Consider the following 13,354-nt stretch of genomic DNA (forward strand, 5'->3'; position numbering starts at 1 on the left):
TGTCCCCGTGGAAGCCAGCCAGCCGATATTCCTGACGAGCTGCTCCCATTCACAAAGACTGCCTGAGCGACTTGGCCACGTGGTTGGAGACTGAACAGGGGGATCTGGGCAGCTGAATTGCCTGGACCAGCCCTGCCCTGCTAAGCCCATGCCGTGTGGGCTCCCATCTGGATATCCTGAATATGCCCTTGCCAAAAGAAGGACAGGCTGGTACGCTCTGCAGGCTGAGGCACCGGGAGCATAAGCACGTCTGAGAGAGGGGCCTCTGGCTTGTGGCTTGCCTGAAGCAAAGGATGCGGCTTTAATTCTGGAGCAAGCAGACCTCACATTCAGTTCTCAGTTTGAACTGAAAAATGGACAAAAATTGGAGGTTTTTGTTGTCCGGGCACAGCGATCTGAAAACTCCCTACCTGGGCACTGGGTTGGGTCATTTTCTGGTAAGTCGCAGGTTCACAGCGAGCAGCTTCCTGAGACAGAGGGTGTTGTCAGCTCTCCTCGAGTCCCAGGGCACTAGATTTACTGAGACAAGACCTGCCATTATGAGCACAGTCCTCACAACACCAGGGATGGGCTCCTTCAGGTCTGGAGGAGGGCTTTCTTCTTGTTCCTTTAGGGATTAAAAATAGCCCTTACCCTTGGGCACACATCAAATTGGCAGCGGTTTGTTCCCTCTAAAGTCCCAAAGCGATCCAGATGTGAGCCCTGGGGAATGTTTGAGTACCCGAATCATGAAAATGACACCTGGTCCTTTCTGCCCGCCCTTTTCTGTGCACAGATTTCAGTGGGGAAGGGCAGAACCTAGATCTCGAGGAAACCAAGGACACTGTGAGCCACAGGGCTGTATGTGAGGATGCGACTGCAGTGAGTGAAGCCACAGCAGGAAAAAGCCTTGAAAGGATGCGCTTGCTAAGGGGCATATAGGCTACACTCGCATAGCCTGGATTCCTTGTTACTAGGATTTAAGGAATTAAGGAAGCACTGGGTGAATTTCCCCCACTGCATTAGAAAGGAATATTTTGCTTTAAGTGGATGCACCAGCTTTGCAGGATAATTCAGGCTGAAAGGATCTCAGGAGGTCTCTAGTCCATCCTCCTGCTCAGAGCAGGGACAGCCCTGAGGGCAGATGCCGATGCTCAGGGCTTTACCCAGTCTGATCTTAGATCACCCCCAAGGACAGAGACTTTGGCATGTGTGGAATTGCAGAGGTAGCCCCTGCTGGCACCATGAGCACCGAGGTCTTCAGTACTGACAAAAGCTTTGTCATCCTTGCAGAATGTGCAGCCAGGAGAGCAGTGAGACAATAGTAGAGGCTGTTTGGACTTCTCTTCTGCCAGCACAGACCCACAGGCCTGGAGGCAACCAGTGAAAGCAACAGGGGAAAACCCCAGAGTGACCCAGGCGGGTGATGAAGCCAAGAATTTACCAAAAAGAGAGGAAAGGGCTGGGTGGGCACCTCCTGAAGCTGATCTCTATGTTCTGGGACTCTGGTACCACATCGGGAAAAGCTGCTGCGAGCCCGCCTGAGTTCCCTCTGCCACGCCACTGTTCTCCCTCACCAGGAAGCCTGTTTGTGCCTACAGCTCTCCAGATGGGCCTTTAATAGTCTCTTCCCTCTCACAGTGGGGCTCCATAATCTGCTCTCAAAGCTTTAGTGATCACCCTCATGAGGGGGGCGAGGCCTGTGCACCCCTCAGCGTCGGTAGGTTGGCCTCGAGTGCCTGAAGCCATTCTTTTCCCTCCAGAATCCTTCACGTCCTTGTGTTGCTTCAAACCATGGCAGCTCCTGGAGCCTTCAAGAGTTGATTATGTGAAACTGGCACCTCTGAAAGATCACCGCTGGTGTCAATCCATTGATCGCCTCTGCTGAGCCACAGATGTACAAATAGATCGGAGTGGGCTACTCATGGCATTGAAATCAGCCACTCTTCAGTGAGTGATCTTTGCTCTTTCTATTGAATTTTATCATTGACGATAACCTCCCTTCTCTGACTAAAAACTTTCTGAAACTTAGGGACTTAAAAGTGGTGCCTCCAGGATAATGCAATTTCATGTTCCAGGTGCCTGTGCCTGTTGTATTTATAGGTGAAGATCAGTGTGTAATATCAGCTTCCCAATCAGATACAATCTAAAAACAGAAAATGTTTATCACAATTCAATTTTGAGCTGAAATTTTCTTATCTTTTTGTCCTCAACCCGAAGGAAAATTTTTCTGACTCTAGAAAATACAAGAAAAATCTTCACTCTTGTGAATGAGAAAAAAACCTTTCAACCAAGTTTAAAGGTACTGGAGCCAAAAGAACTGAGACTTATAACAGTAGATCAATGAAAAACATTGTGATCATGTCAGAGCTAGCTAACATCTCACTAACAATGAGGACTTTTGCTGTGTTTAGGAAGAGCAGATGAAACAAAATCCATTTGAAATTCTATTTCTAGCAATAATTTAATAGATTCTGATGGGGTCTGATCTGCTTTCACTAAGATAAGGCCTGTCCAGGAGCAGCTATCAAGACAGTGCACACACCAGACACAAGCGGTATTAAACTAAAAAAACTTTTGCCTTTAACTTAGACAATGAGACAGAAAACATAATGGTAGGCTTCTATATTTTTGCTGCATCCTATTTTTTTTTTCTCCTAAAAGTCTAATTTTAAAGCAAACACCTTTTGTTTAGGGCCATTCTTAGTGTTAATAATACAGCTGCCAAGTGCAAGGACAGTTTCACTGGCTCACATCTGAACCCATGTTTGTGTGTGCTTATCCCTAGGACCCGAGCAGCTCTGTCTTAGCACAGGCTGAAGAACAGGAGTGTCACAAAACAAATGTGCTGTGGAGGGGTCTCCAGCAAATTAACAGGAAAAATGAAAAAACGGGACTCTGGATCACTTCCACATCCCTGCTGAGGGAGGTGATTTGACATTCAGAAGTGCTTGATGTAGAGTCACAGAATTATTTAGGTTGGAAAAGAAACTTGGATTATCACGTCCAAACATGGATCATCAAGTTCAACATCCGTAGCCCCTATTAAAGGGGAAAAAGAAGGGGGAAAAGCAGATCTACACAAATGCAGAGGTGGGAATTTCTGTTACTTCTGTTCTGCTACTGGTCTGGCACACGTCAGGCTGACATATTCCTTACTTAATTATTATTATTATTTATTTATTTTTCAGTGGGAATAAGATTTCCTTGTCTTGTGACTCAGCAGAAGGGTCCTAGACCTTCTCGAGGACTGAGCTGAGTGGCAGAGGAGGTTTGTGTTGGAGGAGAGCAGCAAGATGAAAACCTCACAATTTTTTACCTTCCTAGCTGATGTACAGATGACATAGCACATTGGCAGGGCATACCTGTACACAGACTGACAGCAGGGCACTGCCAGAATACCAGCTGCTAAAGCTGCCTTCTATCTAACACCAGAAAAGGATTAAACACCCCCTTGGTTTTCATCCTTCTGCAGAACCTGGGGATGTGCATACACATGCTCTGTCACCTGCTTCGGCACTATTTGTTTTCCCGTAGAAAACCGCTTGTCTTGTGAAAACGGCAAGGCTTTGCTATGGAGATTTAAGAGCGCTAATAACCCAATTTTTCACCTTAATTTAGAGCCCGTGCTTCTGCAGGTTTAAGCCTTTAAACCAGGGCAATTGTTGTGATACAGACCAAGTAAGTCTCGACCTCTTGTGGCAAAATGCTTTGCGCAGCAAATACTTAGCATTAAGCCAGCCAGCATCCATTTCCTCTAATTAAAACTTTTTCATCCTGGTGCTGTTTCATCACATAATACCAGGTGAAAAATGTATTTCTTTAACTCAGTGCTGCTTCTGAAAATGATGCCATCGAGCTGTACGACTAAAACCCCTCCAGACTGCAAAATCAGCCAGGGCTCCTCTTTGGAGTGGAGGCTGATGGAGCAAGCCCTGCCACACGCAGGGGAGATGCAACGCCCCTCCAAAAACCAAAAGCACATCTCTTTATTCTCTAACTTACCCCTTGGCTTCCAACTGTAAAAGCTCCAGCAGTTTTTGCTGTTTTTTTGATTGTTTATTTGTTTTTCCTTTCCAATTCTTGCTGCTATAAAAGCTTGGGGCTGGAATTGAAGGTATTGTTAAACTTCTTCACATAGCTCAGGAGCTTGCAGCCTTTCTTTAACACCTCTTCACAAAAGTCCTGCCAAGTCAGTGACTGCCAGGTGTACCAAGAGACAAGTTTTTTTGTGGTTTCTTTTGATCACCGATGTCCTTGTGCCCACAGCAGCGAAGGGCACCCTTCGCTAAGTGTATTACTCCACCAGACACCACCAGATTAGATCACGGGAGGCAAAAATAATACAATTTGGATTGTTGCAGAAGGAACAGCTGATTCTGGGTGCCCCTGAACTGACGAAGCCTGGTTTCCTGTAGCTGCCTCTGCTGTGGATCCTCTGCTAACGTGGCTGGTGCAGCCCCTCTCCCTCCGAGGGCACCGACTCCTGCTTTTCTAGCAGGCTGCCCCTTGCCACAGGACTTGCAGGATGAGAACCCCACAGGGCTGACAAATTTGAAGTCAGCCTCACAGCTAAAGCATCATTTTTGGAAGGGTGGCGAGAGAAAGCAAACAAACTGCATTTTCTCAGGGGAAAAAAAAAAATAGCCAATGTCATTTTTGCATTGCTGCAAAGGTATTGATGTAGGTGTCAGCAGGGTAAGTGGTGCTTTCCTGCTGCTTGTATAAAATACATTCGATACATAAAATACATAAAAAGCACATTCCCACAGAAGTGGACAGGAGTTTTTCTGTTATCTTTATCTGCTCATTTCACCGCAGCTGGGATTTCACCCCCCATTTCTGCCCTGCAACAAACCGAGCACCAAAGACATTTGCAACTTGCCCTCCAGCTAACATAACGCAAAGTTTCTAAGAAATTAAACAGATCTGGGCTACCGCGAAGTGACTGAGCTGCAATATTTGAAGCCGAGTGGAGATGCCAGTCGAAAAGTACGTGCCAAAAAAGCAACCGAGGAGAATAAACCTACTTAATATTTAGGGAAAGCAATGCCATGGAAAATGGCATGGAAAAAAAATAAATAAAATAAAAGTGAAAGATTACAACCACAGAATGATGGCCTGGGTGAGAGGAGAATCGTGGGGCCAGGGAATAGGTGGGGATGAGGGATGCTCTTTAGGTGGTCAGGGAGAGGATGCTGACACGGGGAGCCAGCCTACATCCATATCCCTCATGCCTCCTGCGAGATCTACATGCTGTCTTCTTTAAAATCTTCTTTAAAATCAGATTTTAAGGGTGTAGGGCACAGTATCCACTCTCCTGCCATGTTTATTATGCCAAGTGCTACAGCAGCCTGATTTTTCCAGGAGTCTCCAAGTCTCTGAGTTTTGGGCAAGGGCTCACGAAAATGCTTGTTCAGCCATACAGGGGGAACTCCGGAGGAACGGGGCTACGATGCAGACAGCTGATGGAAACGCTGCGGCAGCCTCGTGCCGTACTAACCTAACACCACCGAGAGGCGCACGGAAATATGAGATTGTTCAGTCTTTTGTGCGTTTGCTTACGAAAATATTCAAAACCAGGTCTACCCCAAAATTATAGCTCTCCTCCCCTCCCAGTATGATAGACATCTGCCCAAATGCCTGGCCATTTCATTCCTTACAAATATCTCAGGGTGTTATTTCTCAGCCTCAGCTCCTATGTGACCCGCTGTAAAATCTTGTGTTTTAACATTTTTTTTTCCTCGCGAGATGGAAAAAACAAGGGTGGTGATAAATCTTAGCTGCATGCCTATTATGAAAACAGAATTGTATTCCCCATTTAAAGCTGAAGCAAATTGTGTTTTCACTTACTAGTGAGGATAATTTAAGCATAGCGTGAAGGCCACATGTAGCAGGCACCCAAATTTGCTTTTTCCTTCCCCAGAAACCAAGCACTTGGTATGTGAGGACCAGGACAAGCTAAATGAATTAAGGAAATAATACGTTTGCAACATAAACATGTAAAGCTCACATAAATACTGGCTTCATTGTTTAACCTTTTTTAATTCTACTTGGGCAACAAAGCTGGGGATGCCTTTGACATCAAAGTTCATTTCTGTTGTTCTGCTCACACAGCGTGGCACACGGCCGCACCACAGTGTTGGAGAAACAGAATTTGCAGTGAGCCATCGGAAACCTTATGGCAACATTTCAATCGGTCCAACATCTCCTCAAACGTGGCTCCCACTGCCAAAATAAGCCCCGTTTGATCCGTTTCCTCGCGCAGAAGTGACAGGCGCCCTGCTTCGAACACGACAATTTTCAGGGCTCGTCGGGAAGATGCGGGCAGAGGACGTCCACCCTGCAAGCGGTGACGGTGCAGCAGGGAGTTATACAAGTCAGATCTGAAAGGAGTGCCAAAAATCCTTTTACCAAATCATCGCACACTCTACATAACACTTAGCTCACTATAACCCTTTTCATATATACATCTCCCAGCCCCTCACAAAGGAGAAAGTAAAAGCTATTTTAGAAGTAATTTAGGAAGCTTAAAAAACAGCCAGTCACTGTGAAATTTATTAGCATCTTTTCTAAGCCTCACTTCAACTGCCAGTTTATTGAAAAGTGTTATTCTAGTAAAATCCTTAAAAGGAATGTCTCGGGGCTTTCAATGACTACAAAGGACACTTGTAAAGTTAGCTGTTCTCATTAGTATACAGGGGCTAGGATTTGTCGAGGGGGGAAGGAGAGGGGGAAAAAAAAAAAAAGAAAAAGAGGGGGGAATGCAGAATTGATGCATAATTATTGGTGGTAAAAAACTGGAGCCAAGCACGGTAGCTTTCATAATTTCGGCTGACAGCCGCACACACGCAGCTAACCGTAGTTGTGTAACTCCTCGGGCTCCATCAGCAACGCTGGGTTTTGAGCTCGTTTCCTCCAGCTCTTTCAGGGAAGATAATTAAACCGCTCATCCTCGAGTCCAAATTCACCGTTGGCACAGCGAGGGCGCCTATCTGCTCGAGCATCTGAAGGACACATACGAGAACAACGAGTTTTTTAGTTGTTGTTGGCTAGTGGTTGGATCTGAGGCTAAGGTTTGTTTTTACATTCTCTTGAACTTTATTTATCTTTTTTTTTTTTTTTTTTTTTCCTGGAGTAAGAAGGAAACAACAGAATTTCAAATAAAAACTCCTTTGAAGCAAGGGCAACCTACACGGCGCGTTATTGTATTTGAGGAGAAGAACTAATGACAAACCTAAAACCCCATTCCGAGCCGTGCAGAATGCCACAAAAGCAGCCCAAGTTATGAGAGAAAGGACTTCAGATGTTAGTAATTAAGGAGGCTCTAAAATGCGCTGAACTTCTTCCTTTGCATCTCACAGGCTTTGATATGGAAAAACTGCATTCTACTTATAAATTAGTCAAGATAAAGCTAATAATAACACCACGTACTCCTCCCAGCACACGAGGAATTCGGTGAAACGCTGTAAAATCCTTCAGCGCCAGTTTTTATCAGGAGCTGGCCGGGGAGAAAGCAAGCTAAAATATTTAGTGCATTTGTCAGAAAACTAATTGCACAAGTAAACGTAGCTGCTCGCGCTGCTCTCCTGGACAAAGGCAAACATCTTCCATTTTCTTTCATGTGGGATTGCTACCTTCTTCAAAGGAGAAGCTTTTACCTCAAATTGAGTGGGGGCTGGGAGATTGTTATGCTCCGGTCTGTCTGATGTGTTCAGTTCTGATCTCGAAGCCCGTCCTTTGACTTGTAAAAAAAAACCTAACGCAGGGTTTCACCAAGGAAGCCATTCAGCACGGGTACTGTGACCTCACCGACATCAGCATCCAATTCTGCCAACATATTTTTAATAATTTGCCCTTATTGATGCACGACTGACTGCCTAGACCTCCCTCCCCCCTTTTTGTTATTTTTCTCCCTCTCCTCTCCCTGAAGAAATACAAACCAAATAGGTAACAAACCCCAGCTCTGCTCCTTCCCCGGCACAAGGTACCTCAATTTTGCTCTGGGAGCCATCTGACTTACAAATTCCGACAGCCACATTCCCGGCTGCTCGAAGGGGCGTCTCACGGCTCGCGAATGAACGAACGCTGCTGGCAAACAAAGGGGCTCAGTTGCATCTCCGTGCATTAATAACCGGTGTCCCACTGCATCAGACGATGCGGATTGTCGTGGGGGGATTTTTTTTTTTTTTTTTTTTTGTGTCTGCAAAATGGAGATCTCACAACCGAAAGGAGATCAAGGGAGCATCACCCACGTAGTTTTGTTCACACGCCCCAAGATCCGCTTCCCCCGTAACAATGAGACACAGACCCCAAAATAAAAACAAGACCACGTTTATTCAATACAGACAGGTTAATTAAGACAGTAAGTCCTGTAAATCAGGCACAACATTTCAAACGCTCCGGTACGAAGTGCATATATTTAATCAACAGCTGCATCTTGTAGTTGAGCCATTGAGTTTGCCGGGGAGGGGTGGATTTGTTTTCTGAGGTTGTTTTTTCTTCTTTTTTTTTGTAGAAAAAAAAGAACTTGTTTCGGCTACCCTAGGCGAACAATGCATCTCAGGCTCCATTCACTCCTCAGGCGTCACAATTATAAGTCCAGCTGCCTTCCAGCTCCGATATTCACATTTTTAAAAAAAAAAAAAACAAAACTGCTTCATACAGTCACGACGGGAGAGAAAGAAGGAAACAAAAATATATTTAAAATAAAATTAAAAAATAACAACAACACCCGGCCAACCCTCCGGGGAGGGAGCTGGGCACCCCCCCCTCCTTCCATAGGGTGTCCACACGGGATTATTGCAGATGGCTCTGGCCGGAGCGGGACCCCGGGATGTGGGGGGAGAGGAGGAGGAGGAGGAAGATGAGGAGGAAGAGGAGGAAGGTGAGGAGGAAGATGAGGAGGAAGGGGGGCTCAGGGCCTCACCCCAAGCCCCCCAAGCCCCCGCTGGCGGCTTCTCCTGCAGCCCAGCTCGCCCTGAGGGGGGTGAGGGAGCTACTGCAGGGCCCGCAGCGCCTCGCCGTCCCCTCCGCTGGCCGCCGAGGACGAGGAAGCCGAGGAAGACGCGGCCGAGGACGAGGAGGAAGCCACCACCGCCAGCTGCAGCCGCCGCACGGCCTCCTTGATCAGGTTCCCGGAGAGGATGAGCTGCTGCAGGAGCCGGTGCGGGTCGTCGCCGGCCTCATCCTCCGCCTGCCCATCCGCCGGCCCCTCCGCCGCCCTCCGCTGCTGCTGCTGCCGCTGCTGCTGCTGCTGCCGGGGCTCCTTGCTCCGCCGGGCGGCTCCCCGCAGCCAGCCGCGGCCGCACAGCTGCTTGGCCCCGCGGGGCGGCCTCCCGCTGCCGGCCAGCCGCGGGGGGGGCGGCGGCGGCTCCACGGGAGCCCCGCTGCTGCTGCTGCCGCTGCTGCCGCCGCTTCCTCCCCCCCCCTCCTCCTCCTCCTCCTCCTCCGCAGCGGGGCGAGTAGGGCGCGGCGCGGTCGCGGGCGCTGCCCGGCCCCGGGTGCTTGCAGCCGCGGGGAGCCCGCTGCTGGGCGCTCAGCTGCAGCACCTCGCCCAGCTTGGCCACCAGCGCCTCCACCTCCTTGGGGCCGCCCGCCGGGCTCTGCAGCGGCAGCGGCCGGCACGGCATGGCGGGGACCGGGCTGGGGCTGAGGAGGGGGGAGCCGGGTGATGCGGGGGGGACCCGGCCCGCAGGCGGCCGCGGCCGAGGCTGGCGCCCGGCCCCGCTGCGCTGCGTTTGTAAACAATGGGTGACGCGCGAGCCGCGGCGCCTCCCACCGCCGCCCTCTCGGATAGGGGGGGACAAAGTGAGGGGGGGGAAAGGGGGAGCCTCCCGCTCGCCGCCTGCCCCACGCTGGGTGAGCCGCGGGTATCTCTTCATAAATGATGTGAGGGGAAAAATGGTGTTAAGGGGGTGTGGGGCGCGGTGTGGGGTCGCTTTGCGGTGTTGGAGCGCACGCCCCCCCCCCCCCCCCCGTGCAGAGGTCGGTGTGGAGCGGCCCGCGTTCAAACCCCGCAGCTCGGCGCGGGGCGGGGCCGCGCCGAGTGGCAGCGGAGGGCGGGGAGAGGCTGAGGCAGAAGGGGGGTGGTGGGGCCGGGAGGGGGGGGTGCCGCCGGTCGCCTCAGGACAAGGGGCCGGGCAGGGCGGGGGGCCGGCGGTGGGTTGGTGGTAGGTGTAAGCCCCCAGTACTGAGAAGCAGCGCTGGGACATCATTTTACGTTATCCCAATTAAAATCACACAATCATTAGGGTTGTACAAGCCCTCCGAGATCACCTGGTGCAACCATCCCCCTGCCACCAGTGTCACCACTGAACCGTGTCCCCAGGCACCACGTCCAACCTCTCCTTGAGCACCCCCAGGGACGGTGACTCCACCACCTCCCTGGGCAACCCGTCCCAACACCTGACCTTTCTGAGCAGAAATGTCTCCTCGTTTCCAACCTGAACCTCCCCTGCGGCAACTTGAGGCCATTCCCTCTAGCCCTATCTCACCTCTGAGAAGAAGCCGACCCCAGCACCCCACACCTTCCTTTCAGGCACCTGTAGAGAGCAATTAGCAGAAATGAAGCAAGGCTGCACTGCTGCCACCCTCCCAGGCTTCTACCCATGGTTTGTTTGATACCCCAGGCCAAGACCCACTCCATCCTGGGCCATCCTCTTCCCATCCCAGCCTATTTTCCCCTGCCACCATCACATTCAAGCCGCTGCCAAGGTCTCCATGATGAGCCTCAAACAGCATTTTTTGGATTTCAAAACATTACGAGCGTGGGCCAGGATGCGCTCATTCATGTGTCTGTGTGGTAGGAACGGCCTTGAAACCAGCGGAATTGCCGGGATAATGGAAATAGCTCACACACATAAATAACTGTTATCAGCACCGGGTCCCCGGTTAATAAGTAAACACTTGGCAGAGGAGAAGGAATGTCCTTTGATCTGTTTGCCGATGCTTTTCGGAGCTACTTTCACTTGCTGGACGAAATGAAAGGGACTCTGTGTGTGTATGCACGTGTCTATGAATGGTTCCTGTCATGTGAAAGTGTTACTGGTGGCTTCAGCTTAGATGTCCAGCTCCATTACTACACGTCCAGGCTGGATTTATGTGAGCCGGGCACAAAACCGTGCACATTGTTTATTCACATATCTCTAACGCACTGCTACTTGCTTATTTTCAGCACCCTCTGGGTAACAGGCAGTTAGAGCTGATCGCGTTGTTCCACAGATAATAAAAACGTGGGGTCTTGTTTCCCCACGTCCAAAGTGCTTTAAGCAAACGCTTCTCCCATTATTCACTAACTCTGCGGTGTCTTTTCAACTGGAATAAAGAAGGGCCTACACAGATGCAGCAGAGGGATCGACTTCAATTGCGAGGGAGATCTATATTCAGAGCACTTCTGAGAAGGTAATCTGGTATTCTGTACGAGCAAAACTGCAATAAGCCGGTACAGCTTATTCCAGCCTTTTCTTCTCCTCCCACAAAGCAAAATAAGCTATACCAGCAAAAGCTCAGTGTTGCTCGTGATTACATCTACACCTGGGGCTTTCATGAGCCCGGCAACGATAATCACAAATCGCACATCATTGCATCCCCAGCCGACTGCAGCGCTGGGGAAAGTTTGCCGTATGGAAGAGATCACTGCCCAGATAGGGAGATCAGAGCGCAGTCAGTAACCGAATCCCGGTGTCCTCAGATCTTTTTTCATGCTAAACTTCAGCGAGGACTGATTGACAATCGACTGAGTAAGTATCTGCCGAGGAGTTCAGGCTGAACCCACTGCAAATATTTACACTGAATACTCCTAATCAGGGCTAATAGTTTTCCCACCTCAACAAAGCGAGTGTTGTAAATTTGCATATTTTAAGGAGTTACCAGAAGAAGGGCGTTGCAGCTTGCATTCTCCCAGAGGAATTCACCAACCTCAGCCTTTATTTTGGAATTCTAACTGCTCTCTGCAAGCCAGGGTGAAGGAAAAAAAAGAGAGTTTAAATGCTAGAGAATACAACGTGCCCCGCATCAGAGCTGGCTGGTGTGCTTACATGGGAAACCTGTGCCAAAGTGGGCTCAGTAGGACTTAGCTTTGTGCTCCCTTCTGCTGGGTGGATCTCTGCACCCAGCAGCCTCTCTGGGGTTAAACCCAAACCAACTCCAGGAGCAAGGTCTAAGCTGTCAACAGCCGAGATCAGATGTTGGTGGCAGAAATCACTACGGCGGTTTATTAACCGTGAGCTGTTTGCTCGTGCCTCTCAGCCCGTGGCAATGGGAACAACATAAACAGTGGGTTCTGCAGTAAAGCAGCTGTCGTGCATGTATGTGCCCTGGTGCAGACCTAGTGAGTGTAATAACAGGGCTCGCTGCCAGGTAGAGGATGGGGCTTCCTAAACTACAATCTTACGAAAAAAAAAATAAGAATAAGAGCAGGTTCTTCTAAAAATAAAAGGGTCAAAACAGTTTATAAACAGTTGACACCATTTTTCTGACCACTAATGACATTTTTTCTGAGTGGTAGTTTGAAGGTCACTGGCATTCTGTGTTTTATTTTATTTTATTTTATTTTATTTTATTTTATTTTATTTTATTTTATTTTATTTTATTTTATTTTATTTTATTTTATTTTATTTATTTATTATTTTCCTGGGGTTGATACACTTCTCTGTATTGTCTGCTTCTGCCGTGGGACTGCCAAAATTGCCACTGCAAACTGTTGTCTAAGTCACGCCATTAACAAGACATAACAGTTGCAAACAGCACCCGGTTCCTTCCCTTCATTATTATTGCCCGTATGTACTCTCCCTTTATATTTATCCATTCACATTTTTTACATATTGGTCTTTAAGATATTTTTAGAAATACTTGACTTTCAGATATCTCTGGCACTGCTTAGAATCAGCAGGTTTCATAAACACTAATTGTGTTAATTATGTGGCCACCGAGAGTTTTTACATAATTTTGCAGGGTTTCCTGAGGACACGTTCTGCTTCAGAACATAAAGGTCAGTTTTTATACCTTACCTCCTGTACTGATCCTGACAAGGTGGACAAGTGGGTGTGACTTCTGAGCTTTAAACCTATTAAGAACAAACAAAGAAAACCCTTAAATCCCTTGAATCTGCAATCCGGTGTAATCCTGGCTACGTAAGTAGAAGTCCTTCCACTACATGTATGTGTTTGGGATCATGTGTATGTTCCAACCAGCCACGCAAAAACAACAACCCAGCCTCCGTGGAGCGAGAAATAATGCTGAATTTGAGCAGGTGTTTACGTTTCCAAACCTTAGGCTGGGGCTGGGCGATCTATGAGCTCAGACTTTGGTGTTGGGTGTTAAAATAAATCAGATTGATAAGTTCATGGAAGAGACTGGGTAGCGTTGCATCATA

At 48.5% G+C, this 13,354-nt stretch overlaps 1 protein-coding gene across 1 annotated transcript; it reads right to left on the reverse strand.

Annotated features, from left to right (window-relative positions):
- Window positions 1–8,318: 8,318 nt before the first annotated feature.
- On the reverse strand, window positions 8,319–9,810 carry LOC311222480 (GSK-3-binding protein-like). The gene is given in 2 exon segments (XM_084306790.1): window positions 8,319–9,403; window positions 9,405–9,810. Coding segments are annotated over 2 exon segments (633 nt in total). The 5' UTR covers window positions 9,612–9,810; the 3' UTR covers window positions 8,319–8,977.
- Window positions 9,811–13,354: the final 3,544 nt, after the last annotated feature.

Source organism: Netta rufina (assembly GCF_964035555.1).
Source record: "Netta rufina genome assembly, chromosome: 2".
Taxonomy (NCBI): Eukaryota; Metazoa; Chordata; class Aves; order Anseriformes; family Anatidae; genus Netta; species Netta rufina.